Below are 20,650 nucleotides of genomic sequence, written 5' to 3'. Positions count from 1 at the left end.
TATTACTACATATTAGAGTCAATTGACGTACCCATCCGTCAATCTAATTAACATGATTAAAAAATCCCCATACTTCTGTTTAAGATGTACCACAACATCACCAGTATTGTTTTGTCTTTCTGTTGAATGGGTGATGTTGACCGACACAGGGACATGGTAGCACGTAGAATACGGAATTAGAAGAGACTGCTTAAGTGGGCCATTGACTTTTGAACCCTGAGTTTATTTCACACACAGGGCATTAAATTACCCTTAGGGTTTTTAACCTGTGACAGTGGAGGCTGTTTTTACCTGGGAAGTTATTAACACCCCGTTGACATCCATCATAGCAGAACTGATGACTATGTATATAGAGGTCAGAGTCTTATTAATCCGGATTAATGTTACGTTATTGTTATCGAAAATGTGTAAGAAGATTAGATGTTATCATTCAGCTTTTAGATGAACTACTAAGCAAAGAATTTATTTTTTATCTCATTTCTCTCTTTCCAAGGTCTGGGTTGGGGTGAATTTCCAGCGGTCAGTGCTGGGTGATCCCCATGAGGCAGACTGTGGAAGCCGAGGTGGTGATGTCATCCCCTAGACTGAGTGACCATGGTCAGAAATAGGAACCAGCTTCTCTCTCAACCTCTAGCTGATGGCAATCCACTTCTCTCCTGTATGTTGTGATAATCCTATTGCTATTTATCTTTATGATTATGTTGGTGTTGTCCTCCAGGGCTAAGGCAGATCCTGTCTGACGTGGTGGAAGAGGTGAAACATTCCATCAATAAGGAAATCAACGGGGCAGAGCTCCTATACAGCCTCCTCAACGCCCCCTGGCTCAAGTCCCTGCTCAAAGTTAGTCTGGGAGTCTAGTCTGTGATATACTCTCATCTGGGGTTTAGAAAGGCTGTGTTTCACTTCATATCTACTTCCTCTCTGGTCTCCAGGTGCATGAGTGTCTGCGGCAACACCAGAGAGAGCCTCCTGCTCCCTTCCTACCGTACACAACACAGCTCATCCAACAGGTAGGACCTTTCCCTCTACTGCTTTGCCCTCTTCCCTCATTGGCTTGTCAGTGGTGTCAGTCCTGTCCTGTGTCCACTCAACCCATCTTTCTGCTTCTCTTCCAGATTCTGACTGACATGAGAACAGTTCCAAACACTTCTGCTGAGGCCAGGGAGCTTTACAGTCTCCTCAGGAAACCACACCTCCAGGTGAGAGATCCTGAGGGAAAAAAGGGCTCCTATGATCCTAACCTTTTGTATATCTGTTGTTGCAGTAACTAAGTTCTTCTGGGTTGTGTGAGTTATTTATGTGTGTTAAGTCCGCCTAAATGAATGAAATGACTTAATAGTTGTGCTCTGTCCTAGGCTCTGATATCAACCCATGATACGGTGGCCCAGAAGGATTATGGCCCTGTGCTGCCTCCTATCCCTGACAACCTCCCTGACGATGAGGAGGCCATGAGGATTGTCTGTCTGGTGAAGAACAAGCAGCAGCTGGTGAGTCATGGATTGGATACAACTGTTTGTTTTTAAGGAGGAAGGCTTAACGCAACAACAACAAAAATACTACATTAAAAGTATCATCAAGGGTGCAATCTTTTACACCTTGCTATTTTCTAACGTGGATACCAAAAACACACTTTTAGTACTTTCACACTTTTCCCTCCATGCAAGGTTACAGAAAGGTCGTGTTTTATGCACACCGAGTACAAAGCAGCAACTCCTGAGGACCTGACGGAAGCTGTAAGAAAGGGCAGATGATGCTTTCATAACATGTCATTAGTTTGATTGTTAAATTGTGTGACAGATGATTTCAATCAGAGTAATCGTAGTAGAGATGGTTTTAATACTTCAAAATTCCAGGATGGCTTATGATTACTGTCACGATGGGTCAGTTTTGGACACCAAAATATACAATTTCCAGTCACTCAATTTGACCCCAAAAATGTTCCCATAGTTATTAAGCTGTATATACTTGGAAGCTCCTACCCATCCACATCTGACATTGCGACCTCTTTTGGAAACTGTTTGGAAAAAATCTAAATCCAATCCTGGTGGCAGACAGTTTCAGCAGTACCCTGTGTACCCAGATCCCTATTTCAGGGCTATAGAGTATCTATGGTCTCAAACAGAGGTAATCTTGTCTAGCCCTGTCTCTCCCCCTGAAAGAGGAGCTCAGGAGGGGGGGATCTGCAGTCGCTGGGACACCCTGAGGAAGATGTCCCGCCGAAGGCTGATCCACGGTGGGGTCAGGGTGGTGGAGGGCCCCTGGCATGGTGTGAGGGCTCTGGGGGCCATAGTGCCCGGTGAGCGACCAGTCATGCCCAGCACAAGGAGAGTCGGCTACCCACCAGCTGAGTTGCTATCTTCTGCGGGTCCACCACCCCTGGCCAAGCCCCGCCCTCCACCACGTTTTAAGCCAATGAGTAACTGTAGAATGTGCCAGACTGATGCACTCTGGAAAGAAGAAGGTCTTAATCGCTCTGCCCCCTCAGTCTGTAACTCTGTCCTGATTGGTAAGAACAAACTACAGTTGAAAAGACCCTGCAAACAATATGATTCAATACTGTATCTACTGCCATGAGTAGTACAGTGCTGTACACTGCAATACATATCAGTTCAGTACATTATAATACAACACAATGGAACTTCTACTCTTATTCAGGCAAATAGATTACATTTTTCCAACCTCTCTCCTCCTTGCTTCTGGAGATAATGTGATCGAGGAGCTAGACAGAGAGTCACCCTGTCCCCTCTCCCACACCATGCTCCACCCCTCCAGCCCTGGACTCTCACCCCTCCCTGCATGGCTGCATACCACCATCCCCCCGGAACTCCTCCGTGGTTCCGGAGCTACAGCGTCAGCCCCGGATCCGCACGGCTCCCCCCAGCCCCATGCAGCATCGGCGGGTAGATGAGATGCCTCACGACCCCCCTGTGGAGCTGGCTAAGTAGGAGAGCCTGGATGAGTTGAGATCCATGGTGGAGGAGGCTACTAGCTCTATGGAGCGCAGCACCAATGACGTCCGGCTGCTGGGGCAGAAGATGGCCGCCGCCACAGAGCGCATGTCTGAGAGTGTCCAGGAGAATGCCCAGGCCCTGACGCTGCTGGCCAAGGTGGTGAGCAGATTGCAGACACTCACCGCTGCCAGCAGGGCGGTAGCAGATACACCGGAACCACATAGAGGAACCAGCAGCGGTATTCCACCTGTCAACATATCAGCCAGCGAACAAGAACACACAGCCAGCAGCTTGAAGACTCAGACATCCCTTTCACACCAGTCCAGAGTATGCTCCATGTCCTCCTCTTCCTCCTTCTCCTCCTCCTCCTCCAGCTCCTTCACTGGCTCTATGGACGGCATATCCACATCCCAGGGGAAGATCTCTCAGCCTCAGTCCTCAGCCTGCAATGGGTCACCCAAGGCAGGGTTGAAGACCAGGGTTCCGCCCATGTCTCCCAAAAAGCATGTTGGTGCTTCCCCCACATCTCAAAAGAAGCATGTGGAACCCCAGTTCCAGAAACCCCACCTCTACAACAGACTCTCAACAACTCCACCGCCTGCCCCGCTCGCCCACAACCACAACAAGACTGGCTGCTGCTCCAGCTTCAGCCAGGGGAAGAAGAAGAGGAAGTGAACCAGCCAGGAGGACAGTGGTGCTCTCATGTCTCCAGGATACCTTCTATTCCTCTGCTTCAGGGAATGGTCCTCTCCTCAAGATTCCCTCAGAGACCTCGGCTTCAAAAGGCATTTATTCTTTCTTCTGTTATCTTCGTCACCATCATGTCGCCCACCATTCATCCCGCAATTGTGATGTGTTGGCTATGCCCATTGTTGCGTTTCTATCCTCAAGCCGTCCATCTGTGTTTCATGCAACTCTGTGTTTCCCGAATGCCATCTGTTATTTTCACATGATTTCATTTTGTAATTGTAAATAAAGCATGTCCATTATTCCTTTTGGACTCATGATGTCTTCATCTCATATCTCATGACACCCTCCATAGCCTGAAATAGGCCAAATGTGTGATTGTTGCTGTTCCACCCCAGTGATGAATCTCTGTACACAGTGAACTCCAAGAGTATTTGGACAGTGACACATTTGTTGTTGTTTTGGCTCTGTACTCCAGCACTTTGGATTTGAAATGATACAATGACTATGAGGTTAAAGTGCAGACTTTAATTTGAGGGTATTTTCATCCATATCTGGTGAACTGTTTAGACATTACAGCACCTTTTGTACATTCACTTGTGTATTAAAGTAATAAAAAGTTAAGTATTTGGTCCCATATTCATAGCACACAATGGCTACATCAAGCTTGCGGCTCTACACATGTGTTGGATGCATTTCCTGTTGTTTTGTTTGTGCTTCAGATTATTTAGAAGAATGGTAAATAATGTGTTGTGTCATTTTGGAGTCACTTTTATTGTAAAGAAGAAGAATATAAACACTTCTAAATGAATGTGGATGCTGCCATGATTACGGATCATCCTGAATGAATTGTGAATAATGATGAGTGAGAAAGTTAGACGAACAAATATCATACTCCCAAAACATGCAAACCTCTCACCATTGCAACAACAGTGGAGGTTTTCTGGGGGGGTGTATGATATTTGTGCATCTGCAAATTAAAGCTGACAGTCTGCACTTTAACCTTATAACCATTGCATCATTTAAATCCAACGTGGTGGAGTACAGAGCCAAAGCAACTTAACATTCTTCAAAGTCCCAATACTTTTGGTGCTCACTATGTGTGAGAGCTACAGGACAATGTTTTAACCCTGGATTCATGTCCTCTCTCTGTCTCTCTCTCTTAGGGAGCCACGATAAAGCGAAATGGGGTAACAGGGGAGATCTTTGTGGCACGGGTGATCCATGGAGGACTGGCAGACCGCAGCGGTGAGACCACCTCTCTATCACACACTAACTCTCTCTCTCTTTAATCTGTTTCTTCTTACTCATGTGTGCCCCCTCCCCCTCTCTCCCCAGGTCTGCTACATGCAGGGGACAGGATCACAGAGGTGAATGGTTACTCCGTAGATGGCCTAGAGCCTGAGCAGGTCATTGAGAGACTGGTGAGTCTACCAGCAGAACACTGCTTGGCTGCCCAAACATCCACACATTTCACACAGTCAACACAGATGGTATCTGTAGTAAGTCTTTATCCACCAGTGATGTACATGGGTGTTTATCTGTCTTTGGACCCACAGGCCCGGTCTCAAGGCACCCTCATGTTCAAAGTGGTTCCTATCACAGATAGACCAGTCAACAACCAGACGATAGTGAGTAATGGCATGTTTACCGACCTACCCTTCCCTGCTAACAGTATCAGACAAGTCATGTAAGCTCATTGAACCATAATGGCACCAAAACCAAAGTCTTTCTCTTGACAATAGGAGGTTACTATTCCCAAGAAAACCTATGGCTCAGTTCCTGTCTTCGGGTGTTGTAGTAAAGATCTTTTTCATTGCATTGTCCTTGTGTCTTGTTGTCTGGTGTATTGTGTCTCCTGGTGTCCCAGCTGTATGTGCGTGCCATGGCAGACTACTGTCCCCAGCAGGACCCGGCCATCCCCTGCGCCGAGGCAGGTATGGACTTCAGGAAGGGAGACCTGCTGGAGATCGTGGACCAGTCAGACTCCCTCTGGTGGCAGGCCAAGAAACTACCCAGCACCTCGGCCTGTGCTGGCCTTATTCCCTCCACAAACCTGCTCAGGAGGAAACAGAAAGAGTTCTGGTGGTCTCAGCCCTACCAGCCGCACACTTGCATCAAACCCTGTGAGTAGAGTACAGTCTCACCTTTATGTCTGGCTTTTCAACTCTTTTACAACAAATTATAAGCAGCTGGTAACAAGTATTACTGTATATCCATAACAATAACAAATGACAATTCTCTTATTCCTCTTGCTTACCTGAAGTGAGCACTGTGAATGAAGGTAAGAACTATGATCCTTTTTTAAAGTGCCAGTTTTCAATGAGAGGCAGTTATTGTTACACTATATGACTAAAAGTATGTGGACACCTGCTTGTCAAAATCATGGGCATTAATATGGAGTTGGTCCCCTCATTGCTGCCATAACAGCCTCCACTCTTCTGGGAAGGCTTTCCACTAGATGTTGGAACATTGCTGCGGGGACTTGATTCCATTCAGCCACAAGAGCTTGAGTGAGGTCGGGCATTGATGTTGGCCGATTAGGCCTGGCTCGCAGTCGGTGTTCCAATTCATCCCAAAGGTGTTCGATGGGGTTGAGGTCAGGGCTCTGTGCAAGCCAGTCAAGTTCTTCCACACCGATCTTGAACAACCATTTCTGTATTGACCTGGCTTTCTGCACGGGGGCATTGTAGTGCTGAAACAAGAAAGGACCTTCTCCAAACTGTTGCCACAAAGTTGGAAGCACAGAACCATCTAGAATGTCATTGTATGCTGTAGCGTTAAGATTTCCCTTCACTGGAGCTAAGGGGCCTAGCCCGTACCATGTAAAACAGCCTCAGACCATTCTTCCTCCTCCACCAAACTTTACAGGTTGCACTATACATTGGAGCAGGTAGCGTTCTCCTGGCATCCGTCAAACCCAGATTTGTCTGTCAGAGAACGCGTTTCCACTGCTCCAGAGTCCAATGGCGGCGAGCTTTACAGCCAACACTTGGCGCATGGTGATCTTAGGCTTGTGTGTGGCTGCTCCACCTTGGAAACTAATTTCATGAAACTCCCGATGAACAATTATTGTGCTGACATTTCTTCCAGAGGAAGTTTGGATCTTGGTAGGGAGTTTTGTAAAAGAGGACAGACAATTTTTATTTTCCACCATAATTTGAAAATAATTGCATTAAAAAATCCTACAATGTGATTTTCTGGATTTTTTTTCTTCTAATTTTGTCTGTCATAGTTGAAGTGTACCTATGATGAAAATTACAGGCCTCTCTCATCTTTTGAAGTGGGAGAACTTGCACAATTGGTGGCTGACTAAATACTTTTTTGCCCCACTGTATATATTGTATATCATTATTGACTTTGCACTGACCTGTCATCAGTGGTGGAAAAAGTACCCAATTGTCTTACTTGAGTAAAAGTAAAGATACCTAAATAGAAAATGACTCAAGTAAAAGTTAAAGTCACCCAGTAAAATACTACTTGAGTAAAAGTATTTGGTTTTAAATATACTTAAGTATCAAAAGTAAATGTAATTGCTAAAATGTACTTAAGTATCAAAAGTGCAAGTATAAATAATTTCAAATTCCTTATATTAAGCAAAGCAGATGGCCACATTTTCTAGTTTTTTATTTATTTATGGATAGCCAGGGGCATTCTCCAACTCACACATTATTTACAAACTAAGCATGTGTTTAGTGAGTCTGCCAGATCAGAGGCAGTAGGGATGACCAGGGATGTTCTCTTGATAAGTGAGTGAATTGGACCATTTTACTGTCATACTAAGCATTCTACTAGTGCTTTTGGATGTCAGGGAAAATGTATGGAGTAAAAAGTCCATACTTTTCTTTGGGAATGTAGTGAAGTAAAAGTGGTCAAAAATATTAATAGTAAAGTACAGATACCCCCAAAAATTACTTAAGTAGTACTTTTAAGTATTTTACACCACTGCCTGTCATACTTTGCTCTTTCAGAGGAAGACCTGATTGATGAAAAGTGTGTTGAAGCTGGTAAGATTTCCCTAATTTCCTCTACAATAAATCATATTGTTTCACTCATTTGTTTACTGCAAAATGACTTTGGTGGATTATTTTATGAATGTTTTTCTTCTTCTATTTTCTAACAGATGATGAAGCTTTTGAATCTGGTAGGTAAGTCTTTGTTGAAGTCAGTTGATCATGCAGCCTATACAAAATACAGTATCACTCAACTATAACCTTGTTTTCTTTATCGCAATCATTTCTGAATTCCAATTTGAAATGTGAGAGGAGCTAAGAGAAGGTGAGCATGACCTGCTCTACTGAGCTCTCCTTTGATCTCAATTAGAATCAACTCCAACACCATGTCTAGTGACATGCACATTCATCCCATTCTCATGCTCTCCCCCTCCCTGTTCCCCCCGCTCCTAGAGGAGGGTGAGTTCAGCACTAACATCGAGGGGATCTATCTAACTGGGTTCAGACGTAGCCTGCGTCTGTGTCGGCGCCAGTCCCTAAGCACAGGCTCCAGTCAGCAGTCCTTCTACACTCGCAGCGGCTACAATGCCCTCAACAACCCATACGAAGAGGTGGTACGATACCAGCGCAACCCGCAGGACAAACACCGCCTGGTTGCCCTCGTGGGTAAGACACCAGTCCGGCACTAACCAGCAACACAAATAGATTGGCAAAAGATTCAGATATGTATTGACTGTCATGAATACGTACTATTGTGTATATGGTTTTGTGGCCAATAATGCAGAGACAATATGACACATGTTGTGTTACTGTTTTTGTACATGTACAGTGTGCCTCTGCTTGTATTGACACAGAATATGTGCGATGACATGACGGAGACCTCACAAGTGTGTCCTTCTCTCTCAGGTCCCTCTGGCGTTGGAGTGAACGAACTTCGCAGACGGTTAATCAAAATCAACCCAGTGACCTTTCAAGGGGCAGTGCCTCGTGAGTACACCACCTGAGTGGCCTACTTGACTTTCTTCCATTGTTGACATGGATACAATCAATGTCTTATATGACGGCTTGTCTTCCGGTGATGTCATCTGACATATTTTCCCTTCTTCCTCCAGACACGACACGAGCCGCGAGGAGCTATGAGGAGTCTGGTAAAGAGTATCACTTCATCAACAGGGAACTGTTTGAGAACATGGTTTACAACAACAGGTAGGTACTCATTGAGTAACAGCTGCTCACTTTCCTCTCACGAACACATCTTGTTAAATCAACTGTCACAACATGAATGTGACTCGTGGCCTTATGTCCTAATGGGGACAAAGAGGATTAAGTAAGTTATTAACATTGATGTGGACCACCTGATTATAAGCCAGGGTTTTGTGTTACGTTTACAAAAAACAACAGGTTTCTGGAATATGGGGAGTACAAAGATAATTTCTACGGCACTAGTCGTGATGCTGTGAAGGATGTTTTGAACAGTGGAAGGATCTGTGTAATCGACATCGAGCCTCATGTGAGTCCTGCTGGCGTTCTTATCAGTGGGGCTTCATCATTGACTTGGCCCTATTGTGGAGTTAGCTCTGTGTTGACCTCAGTTGCATCTTGGCCAGGTCTTCATTGTAACTGAGAATTAGTTCTCAATTGACCCGTGTATGATGACTGTCCCCTTCCAGGCCATCCAGTCAGTGAGGACACATGAGCTTAAGGCCTACATCATCTATGTGAAGCCGCCCACCGCAGAACGCATGAAGGAGACCAGAAAGGATGCTCAGATCACCACCAATTACTATGATAACAGACCTTTCAAAGTAAGCACTCCTATGGTTTTATTATCAATTCTCAATGTTTTAATTGACCAGGAAGTCTCTCACGATTTGAACCTCTTTACCTCTTTTTCCAAAGAGACCTGGTAATAATACGCCATCCCAATGGTGATCAATTGGTTGAAATACTGACCATCATGCCATAGTTAGGATAGTAACCAACTGTCATGATATTCTGTTCCCAACAGGAGGAAGACTTCCAGGAGATGGAGGAGGCAGCCAGGAAGATGGAGTCTCACTACTGCCAGTTCTTTGACTCTGTGATGGTGAATGACGGGCTGCAAGACTCATGTGTTCAGCTACTGAGGGCTGTGAGGAGGGCTCAGGATGAGCCACAGTGGGTTCCTGCCAGCTGGATACGACCCACAGAGGAGTTTTGATGAGGAGAATAGAGGGGGAGGAGAGTACATAAAAGGATAACAAACAGATGGAGGGCAGGGCATCGTAAAAGAGGGAATGGAGAACAACATGGATGAGGAGTGGCTGTAACCTTTGGCTGCTACTTTTGAAGATACCCTCTGCTCTCAAGTGGAATTTGTTTTGGATTGGGTTTATTGTTTTGTTTTGTTTAGTGGTGAGTTTGAGAGACTCATACAGATACTGTCCTTGTGTCTGCTTGAATCTGTTGTTGAATAATTAGCATATTCAAGGCTATGATGGAGCTGGATTAAACCAAAAATCTCTCTTTTCTCTAAAATTGTGTGCGTAGTTGGAGATCATGTATTGATGTGCTACACAGGCATGCTATGAGAGGTTGTAGGTTAACGTCATCTTTCGTTTACATTTAGAGCAAATAATTGTCCATGCTGAATTTCTGTATTTTCTTAATGTTTTTATTTTATTTAATAAAAAGAATGTTAATGCCAAAGAATGTCAATTCAAGTGCTCAAGATTGATACTATTTTTCAGTATGAAGGTGAGCAAGTAAGTGGAGTTGTGTGCTCACCATTTGAACACAATGTTTTCACAATACTGAAAGGTAAAAAACAGAATAAAAAAGCATGAGCTGGCACATACCCAGAGTAACGGCGAATAAACTATAAAAAGTCAATTCACCCTGAAGAAGGCACAGTGATGCCGAAACGTTGGTGATTTACCCAATAAATGACTGGGAGTTTATATATGGAGTGTGCGACTCTATTTTTATAGTTTATAATACTGAAGGATACCTTCAGCACAGGCTGTAATTCCAGGCTATTATTATACAGAATATCTTTAGAGTGTAACATAATGGGATTTGGAATAATGCTAAAAGATATGATGGTATACTGTTACTAATTGTTTTTTAAATAGCATTTTGTGTATGAACAGGTGTTTTTGAATATGTGTTTGTGTGGCATTCTGTGTCAACCAGTGCAGAAGACAGAAGGCTTTTATTTTAAACACAGGAAGTTCCTTTTTGTGTTCTCAGTTAAAAATCACTGTCATGGCAAGGTCGGGTAAACAGCTTGGCAACCAACATGCAGACGTTACAAGCTCGAAACGGTTTAACAGCTAGGTAGCTAACTAGTTAGTTCTTAACGGGGTTGTTATAAAAGGGTATCGAGCAGAAATGGACACAGGAGGATTCCAGGTATGTAGCTAGTTTAGCTAGCTAATCTTGTAACGGTCGGAACACATAATGCTCTAGCTTAAACGTGCTAGCTAATTTAGCCGACTAACGTTAGCTAGTTATCATTTTGCTATATCTTACTTAGCTATAACTATTTATCTATAAATTCGTTATAACGAGTGATATTTTATTATCATATTCCAGTTGCCCAGTGTGTGCAGTCTTTTTAATCAAAAATATTTATTTAGGCACAAAACACGCGACGGAGGGACCTCCCGCCTCTTCCACAGGTACCACTACCATTAGCCGCGCATACTGCGCTACACTTACACGACCATCCATATCATACATCCTAAGTGCATTTCGACTTGTAACTAGCTAGTATGCAGCACACTAGTAGCCTATGAGCACATGCCCAGTCAAAAGACTGCTCTCAGACAGCCAGTTTCCATAGGTCTCTCTGGTTTCTGCACTCAGTAACGTGCAGAGGGCCCAACAACAAAGCAGAGGGTGTCATACCTCAAGGGGACAAATCCCTCAGGTCTGAATAGTCTGATCTGATCTATGCCTTGATTGGTTGGTATTCCAGTACCTTGGCAGATGCCTACTGCAGATTTAGCCCAGGATTAGGCCGTGTCAGCAAGTCTGTGGCACAGGAATATCCCCAGAGCCCTTCCTAATTCTTGGATGTTATGATGAGAAAACAACTCACGGTAAGTTCTCTCATACACAGTCGTGGGCCTAGTTTTGGGAAACCGGGCCATGGTACTATTCTCACTGTGTGAAAAGGACTCTCTTTTCTGAGTCCAGGTTTGAGTTTTGGAGGATTTTATTGTTAAGATCAATTGGAGAAATGTACTGTTTGAGACTGGGAGTGTTGTCTACTTTGAAAGCAAGTTTTGGAGAGAGCTTTGTACAACCACTTGCTTGGTTCTATTGTTCCACTATGTTCTTATCTATTGCCATGTATGGATTGAGGGCCTCCTGAGAGCGCAGCGGTCTAAGGCGCTGCAGTGCTAGAGGCGTCACAACAGTCCCTGGTTCGTTCCCAGTCCGTGTCACAACCGGACGTGATTGGGAGTCCCTTAGTGCGGCGTACAATTGGCCCAGCGTCGTCCGGGTTAGGGGAGGGTTCGGCCGAGGGTGTAGGCAGTCATTGTAAATAAGAATTTGTTCTTAACTGACTTACCTAGTTAAATAAAGGTAAACATTTTTTTAAAAATAATGAAGTATATAATCTTGAAGGAGTTATGTAAGATGCCAAGCCTCATTCTCTTCTTCTGTGTCCTCTTTAAGCGTGGACAGCGTGCCCTGCCCCCCATGTCAAGGTGAGTCTCGCCTCCTTATGCTGTTGTGATACTGTTTCAACTCATTTATCCCAGCAGAACATCTCTCACGCTCTCTCTTTCCCTTTTTTATGTGTGGCATGAAGTCAAGATACAGGTGGTGAGTTGCCTTCAGATGGATGTTGTAATAGATCATTTATCTGTTGAATTTAGGTTGGTGCTGCTGGCTTGGATATAGTTTTCTTAACCTGTTTTGTCTCCTATGTAGATGAGATGCCGGTCCCTAAAAGCAAGAGGAAAAAGTCAAAGAGTCAGGTGGATGGTGTTGAAAGCCCAGAGGGTGGGTGGAAAAGGAATATTTCTCGGGAGCTCCTTCTGTTGAACTGCTGGTGAACAACGTTGTTCCAAATTTTGGAAGCACCTTGCCTTTAAGTTTCAAGCTATCAATTAGTTATTAAGCTTGCATTCCACTGTCAAATAGTAATGTATAAACTGTTAAAGTACCAGCAATGACTTGAACCACATAGTAAGTACACCTCAAGTATATAATAAGAGAGTTGTTTTGTTTGTATGTGCAGCAGACCCAGGGGTGGAGATGGCCCAGATGGGGGGCCTGAGCAGTCGTAGGTCATCTGAGGTCATCCAGGCCTTGACCCCCGAGTCGCAGGAAGCTGCACCACAGAGAAGGAAGAAGAAGAAAAAGGCAGCGACCGTAGGTAAACAACATATCTGACTATAGGTAAACAACATGCCTGACTATAGGTAAACAACATATCTGACTATAGGTAAACAACATGTCTGACTATAGGTAAACAACATGTCTGACTATAGGTAAACAACATGCCTGACTATAGGTAAACAACATGCCTGACTATAGGTAAACAACATGTCTGACTATAGGTAAACAACATGTCTGACTATAGGTAAACAACATGTCTGACTATAGGTAAACAACATGTCTGACTATAGGTAAACAACATGTCTGACTACAGGTAAACAACATGCCTGACTATAGGTAAACAACATGTCTGACTATAGGTAAACTTCATGTCTGACTATAGGTAAACAACATGTCTGACTATAGGTAAACTTCATGTCTGACTATAGGTAAACTTCATGTCTGACTATAGGTAAACTTCATGTCTGACTATAGGTAAACTTCATGTCTGACTATAGGTAAACTTCATGTCTGACTATAGGTAAACTTCATGTCTGACTATAGGTAAACAACATGTCTGACTATGGCCTGACTATAGGTTAACCGGCAGGCCTCGCTATAGGTAAACAGCAGGCCTGACTATAGGTAAACAACAGGCCTGGCTATGGCCTGGCTATAGGTAAACAGCAGGCCTGGCTATAGGTAAACAGCAGGCCTCAGGGGAACCATATACCTACTCTTCCTACATTTGTAACTCAAACATGATCTTGTTTGTGTATTATTTCTTCTATCACTTCTGCATGGTTAAGAATATATTCCACTTATATTCAATACATTCCGTTCTGTTTTACCATAACCATTTATAGGCAATATGTCATAGTTGTACTTACTGTATTTGTGAAATGTATTAAGTTACATGTGGAGTGTTGTTCGTTCGCTTGTTTGTGTCTCAGACCTGGAGGATGACCAGGCTAACCTGGTGAACGGGGATGGACTGGTCCAGAACACGGCAGGGGAAGAAGTGACCAAAAAACCCAAGAGGAAGAAGTAAGAGACACTAAAAGATGTACTATCTATTCTATGGTATCTTAGTCACTTAATGTTTACACATCTGGCGTTACTCATCTCATTTGTATATACTGTTTTCTATATTATTCTACTGTATCTCATTCACTTAATAATGTTTACATATCTGGCATTACTCATCTCATACATATATACTGTTTTCTATACTATTCTACTGTATCTTAGTCCGTTCCGCTCTGACATCCCTCGTCCATATGTACAGTATATAGAGTTAATTAATTCCTACTTAGATGGGTGTGTATTGGGTATATGTTTTGTAATTTGTAAGATATTACTTGTTAGATATTACCAAACTGTCGGAGCTAGAAGCACAAGCATCTCGCTACACCCGCAATAACATCTGCTAATCACGTGTATGTGACAAATCAAATCAAATTTGATAGTAAAGTAAAATGTGTTTTCACTTATATGGTTCTATTATGATAGATCCTTTGCTCTTTTAATGAGCTCAGTTTCTCTTTCTTTCTTTGTGGTCACTCCCTAGGAAGTCGAAAGTGTCCGAGTACGTCAACGAGCTTGATGTCGAGGACGATGACATCATCACAGACGCTCAGCCACCCATCCCCCAGCATTCCCTGTTCTCTGCTCCCCTGGGACAGAGCCAGCCTGTGGGGAAGGTGTTTGTCGAGAGGAGCAGTGAGTGTCCCCCTTCCTTCTGTTATTTTATGTTAGCTGTACATGGTAGAGTTTAAGAGTATAGGTTCGTTTCCAGGACACAGATGATTTAACCGAGTCCTGGACTATGAAACAATTGCAATGGAAAACCTATATTGGAAGCCTTACTAGATTCGAGGACTAGTCTTGTTTCTGTGTGGAAAAATTGGCCTTTTATGAATTATTTGGACATCCTTGTGTGTCCTGTCTTCTATATTGGATAATGTGTTGTTTAACTCTCAGAGAGGTTTCAAGCGGCCGATCGGTCAGACAGACCGAAGCCCAGCGATCAGGTGGACAACTTCGTGGACATCCAGCAGATGTGGACCACCAAGGATGTGTCTGTTAGGGTACATGGTGGCTTCAGGTGTGTGTGTGTGCAGGTGTCTGTTTGAAAAACTGTATTTGTGCATGTGTGAGTCTACCTGTGTGTGTGTGAATGTTCCCTCTATATCACTTCTCTCTATCTCTAATATACAGGGGGATTGGGCTGTTCTGCCACGGCTTCCTAGCAGGCTATGCAGTGTGGAACATCATAGTGATCTATGCCCTGGCAGGAAAACATCTCACTACTCTGCCTAACCTACTGCAGCAGTACCACAGCCTGGCCTACCCTGCACAGTCTCTCTTCTACCTGCTACTGGCTATAAGCACGGTGTCAGCCTTTGACAGGTAAGGAGGTGGGTGTCTGTGTGGCACATTGTTGTTATTTTGGGTCAGACCCAAAATAAATGTGGCCATTGTTGTGAAAATACGGAAGCCTGTGGCTAGAGCTAGGAGGTGTTTGTGTGTGTATGTATACAACACACTCGTTCTGTTCCATCAATGGACCCCATCACAAACACATACACAGACACACACATCTCCTTTCTCTAGCTACAGGTGTGCACATTTTACAACAAACCCCAGTGTGCCCCGTCCCTCCCCTGTGTGTGTGTGTGTGCGTGTAGACTCATTCTCTTTCCATTTCAGGGTGAATCTGGCCAAAGGCGCCATGGCTATGAGAGAGTTTGTCACCCTGGACCCAGTTGCTCTAGCCTCTTTCTGTGAGTGAAAACATCTTTAAAGCATGTTACTCAATTCATTCAGGACAGATGGAGCCAACCTGTATATGATGCAGCCAGCCCAGCCAGCCCAAGCACTATGTCTCTCTGGCCTTGGCAAATGATCATTTCACTCAAGTAACTTTCCCTCTCCTCCTGCAGTGTACTTCTCAGCTCTGGTCCTCTCTCTCAGCCAGCAGATGACCAGTGACCGCATCAACCTGTACCCCAGTGCTAACGAGACCTTATGGTGTGCTAACTAACTGTTTTTATTGTCCTGGTATTAACATGTCACATGTTGAACTAAGTTAGTTCTTGTATATTGTTTATCCAACTCCGCAATATCACTGTTGGGAGTCAGAGAGAAGAGAACCCCCTTTTCTTCTGTTCCTCTGACTCCAGCCAAAAAAGCATTGTGACTTTTACAACCCCCTCCCCTCTCCAGGCCTCCTGGGTCAGAGCAACAGATCCTGAACCCGTGGATCATAGTGAACCTGGTGGTGGCTGTGCTGGTGGGAATGGCCTGGATCTTCATCTCCGCCAGGCCTGAGATGGATTACACCGAAGGTGAGGCTGAAGTTTATTTTGTTGTTTGTAGATTTAATTAAACAAACAGCAACTTAACATTTCCGAAAGACGTGTTCCGCATGACATTGACAAAGACGTACTGCACAACAGTCACAATTAACAGAGACGAAAGAAAAAAGACTACTGAAACCAACACCTACTCAGGCGTACATAAATTGCGACCGACATTGTTGACATGCTCAGTTCTATATGTTACCACGCTCTAAATACTTATCTATATAAATATGGTTTAATATGTTTTGTATACACCATACTGAAATTGTATACACCATTATATATACAATTACTAGAAGGGACAAAGCACCTCAGACAGACCACAGCAATTTGACTGGATTGTACACATACTCAGCAACCTTACCTAATGGCACACATGTTAGATTCCCTTCAGAGATGTGTTTTAATTTTTCATGTGTATAACAGAGTTGTATATCAGGTGCCTTTAGAAATAACATGGGATTCCAATCTCTCTATCTCCAAACCAGGGTTCCTAATGGCTATGGAGATCGAGTCCTTGAGACCAGAGGAGAAATCAGAAATGTCTACTTGAGGAATATTTGTTTAAATTTTTGCACGCACATCTTTTTTTGTACCGTATTTTATCAGCCAACACAAAATGTACATGTTGTTTGTGGCAATAATCAGTTTATTTTTGTATGACCCGAATGTGTGCTTGTTTTGTCAAATGTATTGGTTACCATTGGAAATAATAAAAATGTTATCCCACTGAGATGCTTCTAAATGTCATTTTGGGGACTTTAAACCAAACACACAATACACTACATACATTATAGTGTATTGACCTGAAAGAGCATGGCTGTCTTCATTTATTTATTTATATATATTTATATATATTTATATATATATATATATATATACACCACATTAAATAGAGTGCCTTCAGAAAGTATTCAACTGTAACTTAGCCACCTAGGAACAAATATTCACGGTCTTCATAGTAAGCAACTTCAGTGGAGATTTGGCCTTGTGTTTTAGATTATTGTCCTGCTGAAAGGGGAATTAATCTCCCAGTGTGGTGGAAAGCAGATTGAAATTAGGTTTTTCTCAACTTTTGCCTGTGCCCATTCCGTCAATGTATTTTTTTCTCTGGAAAAAGTCCCCAGTCTTTAATGATTACATGCATACCCATAACATGATGCAGCTACCACTATGCTTGAAAATATGGAGAGTGGTACTCAGTAATGTGTTGTTGCATTTGCCCTAAACACAACACTATTCAGGACAAAAAGTTAATTGCTTTGCCACATTTTTTGCAGTATTACTTTAGTGCCTTGTTGCTAACCGGATACAGGTTTGGAATACTTGTATTCTGTACAGGTTTCCTTCTTTTCACTGTCAATTAGGTTAGTATTGTGGAGTAACTACAGTGTTGTTGATCTATTTTCAGTTTTCTATCACAGCCGTTAAATTCTAACTGTTTTAAAGTCACAATTGGCCTCATGGTGAAATCCCTGAGAGGTTTCCTTCCTCTCTGGCAACTGAGTTAGTAAGGACGCCTGCATCTGTATAGTGACTGGGTGTATTGATACACCAGCCAAAGTATAATTCATAACTTCATGTGCAAAGGGATATTCAATATCTGCTTTTTATTTATACCTACCATCTACCAATAGGTGCCCTTCTTTGCGAGGCATTGGAAAACCTCCCTAGTCATTGTGATTGAATCTGTGTTTGAAGTTCACTGCTTGACTGAGGGACCTTACAGATAATTGTATGTGTGGGATACAGAGATGAGGTAGTCATTCAAAAATCATGTTAAACACTTATTGCACACAGAGTCCATGCAACCTATGTGACTTTTAAGCTGATTTTTACTCCTGAACTTATTTAGGCTTGCCATAACAAAGGGGTTGAATACTTACTGACTCAAGATATTACAGCTTTCAATTTTTATTAATTAGTATACATTTCAAAAAACAATTCCACATTGACATTATAGGTTATTGTGTGTAGGCCAGGGACACAAAAACCTCAACTTAATCGTAACAATGTATTTAGGAAAAGGTCAAGGAGTGTGAATACATTCTGAAGGCTCTTTATACCACACAATTAAACCAGACCACTGGAATTAAGGCTGTCACAAAAATCGTATAGTCGTGTAACCGACGATGATGGACAATAACCGTGACATTTGAAAATAAATATTGTCATAATCGTCTTGACGTTCATTGTAGGACGGGGGATTCAATTTTATTCACAAGTAGATTGTTTACCCAATAGCAGTTCTTCATTATTAAATGAGGGTAAAGTTAGTAATCCCTTTATGAACAGAACAGCATGGTGAAAAGAAGCTTCTTTTCCAAAAGTTCCAGGCGATAAAAAACATTAGTTTTGAGATGTGTTGTACGTATGAGTTATGTCGTGCAGTGGCGAGTTTAGCATGTAAATCAAGGTGGGGCACAAAAAAATAAAAAAAGTGGGATGCATGTCAGCAGTCACTACGCAACGCAACACTAACAATACCTTAATTACACTCTAACGGTGACAAACGGTGCCCACAAACTGTTAGGGGCCTACATAAAGCTGTCCCAACAGCCATATCAGCAGTTTTTTAAAGGCAGTAAATGAGGCTGAATGAACTGTTTCGCTGCCAGACATGGCGCCACTGATAGCCAGGTGTAGCGTGTGTTGGGACTCCAAATGTGGTTTACACTGACATTTGAGATGTACAAACTATGGCGTAAGGGGACGACAAGAGGATAAAAGGAAATCATGAATTTCGAATGAGCCATTAATTAGCGAGCCAGGACGGACTTAGTCAATACAGCTATTTGTTCAGCACTTTTGAATCATAAAACACGGGACGAGATGTTAAAAACTGTCCATTGTGCCAATAGATGGAATGAACTCACATGAGATTTGCCGTGATGTTGACAGAGTGGCATGGGAGGTTTATTTCTTAGACTGGGTTAAGATGTCAATTTTGGGACACATCCTCAGTAGTGTGCCTTCGAATCAGTGGGTGTTTCGGCCTTTAATCACTAAACACCCTCATCAAAGGTGGCCAGCTAAAGGGTGATCAAGCCTTAGCTTGTGTCCCATGCCCAATTAAGATGTCCCACGGGACCATGCAAGGCAGGGGCGTCCTCTTCCCTGAGCCAGCCCTACAGCTGACCGCATACCTCATATGCCCTCCTCAAGTTGGAGGGATCTGAATTGGTTTCTCAGGTGGGGGGGTCATGAAGTTATAGCCCAGCAAGTGTCCTTCCGTTTGATCCAGATCCACTGGCTGCCTCTTTCAACTGCTTGAGAAACTGCTCTGACGGTCTGCCGCAGAGCCTGTCCATAGATTCCAAGTTCTTTCAGCAACCTGATGGTGTAAGAAGCCACGAATCCTCTGCATCCCACTTCAACTGGCCAGACTTTTGCATTCCAGCCACGCTGAGTTGCGTCTGCTGCCAACTCTGTGTAACGCAGTTTCTTACGCTCGTAGGCCTCTTCAACAGAGTTTTCCCACGGGACTGTGAGCTCTATGATGTACACAGCCTTTCGTGAAGGAGACCAGAGTACCATGTCTGGCCTAAGGTTGGTAGAAGCAATCTCAGGTGGAAAAATTAGTTGCTGGCCAATATCGACAAGCATCTTCCAGTCCCGGGCCATGGCTAGGTGTCCAGTTTCTGGCTTCGTAGGAGGATACAGAGTTCAGAACATGGGCCGTTCTTACAGTGTTTTCCCTGTATACCAAGTCAGAACCGTAGGATAAATAAAGGGGGCATATAAGCAGACAATGAAAGCACTTACAATATTCTATGATTAAGTTTATCAAAAACAGGTTATAGGCTACATGTGCACCACAGAGTCAGAACAGTAAATTTTGTCAAAATTAAGAGGTGAAAATATACCAAATGTTAGGTGAGGCACATGGGCTACTAACAGCTTACTACACAACATACACTTAGTATTACTTTCTTAGCTACAGTATACATATCTCCCTGGCATATTATATCATTTATGCAGCAGCATATAAGACATTTTGGACTCACCCTAATAATTTGGTCTATTTTCATCTTAATGTCTCCTACTGTTCTGACTTGGTGGTGCACATGTAGCCTATAGCCTGTTTTTGAGAAATGTAATCATCAAATATTGTAAGAGGTCTCATTGTCTGCTTATATGCCCCCTGTATTTATCCTGCAGGTTCTGACTTGGTGTACAGGGAGAACACTGTAAGAACGGCCCATGTTTTGAATCTGTGCTGTACATTTCCAAAAGTGCTGAACAAATAGTTATAATGACTACGTCAGTCCTAGCTTGCTCATTAATGTCTCAATCAAAATTACGGATTGCCTCTTATGCCATAGTTTGTACATCTCAATTGTCAGTAGAAACCACATTTGTTTAAGCAAGTCAGCCA

At 43.1% G+C, this 20,650-nt stretch overlaps 2 protein-coding genes across 3 annotated transcripts; both read left to right on the top strand.

Annotated features, from left to right (window-relative positions):
* Positions 1–539: 539 nt before the first annotated feature.
* Positions 540–10,278, top strand: LOC135541186 (MAGUK p55 subfamily member 4-like). The gene is given in 18 exon segments (XM_064967295.1): positions 540–597; positions 719–840; positions 933–1,010; positions 1,116–1,199; positions 1,356–1,487; positions 4,805–4,886; positions 4,977–5,062; positions 5,198–5,269; positions 5,509–5,785; positions 7,598–7,645; positions 7,762–7,782; positions 7,902–7,916; positions 8,045–8,257; positions 8,498–8,578; positions 8,704–8,797; positions 8,993–9,101; positions 9,262–9,396; positions 9,600–10,278. Coding segments are annotated over 18 exon segments (1,899 nt in total). The 3' UTR covers positions 9,792–10,278.
* Positions 10,279–10,781: 503 nt separating this feature from the next.
* On the top strand, positions 10,782–17,005 carry LOC135542551 (transmembrane protein 237B-like). 2 transcript variants are annotated; one of them, XM_064969612.1, is made up of 14 exons: positions 10,782–10,984; positions 11,212–11,253; positions 12,260–12,291; positions 12,396–12,409; positions 12,518–12,589; positions 12,831–12,965; positions 13,861–13,954; positions 14,478–14,629; positions 14,891–15,014; positions 15,128–15,319; positions 15,620–15,693; positions 15,853–15,940; positions 16,136–16,257; positions 16,761–17,005. In XM_064969612.1, exons 1-14 carry the CDS (start codon positions 10,964–10,966, stop codon positions 16,823–16,825), a joined length of 1,227 nt encoding a protein of 408 aa, XP_064825684.1. In that variant the 5' UTR covers positions 10,782–10,963; the 3' UTR covers positions 16,826–17,005. The 2 variants fall into 2 exon arrangements, with proteins under 2 accessions (XP_064825684.1, XP_064825683.1); XM_064969611.1 differs by having other exon boundaries at positions 10,783–10,984; positions 12,828–12,965.
* The last annotated feature ends 3,645 nt before the right edge of the window (positions 17,006–20,650 follow it).

The sequence above is a fragment of the Oncorhynchus masou genome, chromosome 6 (assembly GCF_036934945.1).
Source record: "Oncorhynchus masou masou isolate Uvic2021 chromosome 6, UVic_Omas_1.1, whole genome shotgun sequence".
In the NCBI taxonomy this organism is placed as follows: Eukaryota; Metazoa; Chordata; class Actinopteri; order Salmoniformes; family Salmonidae; genus Oncorhynchus; species Oncorhynchus masou.
The sequence above is the reverse complement of the archived record's forward strand: the minus strand, read 5'-3'. Positions and strand labels throughout refer to the sequence as shown.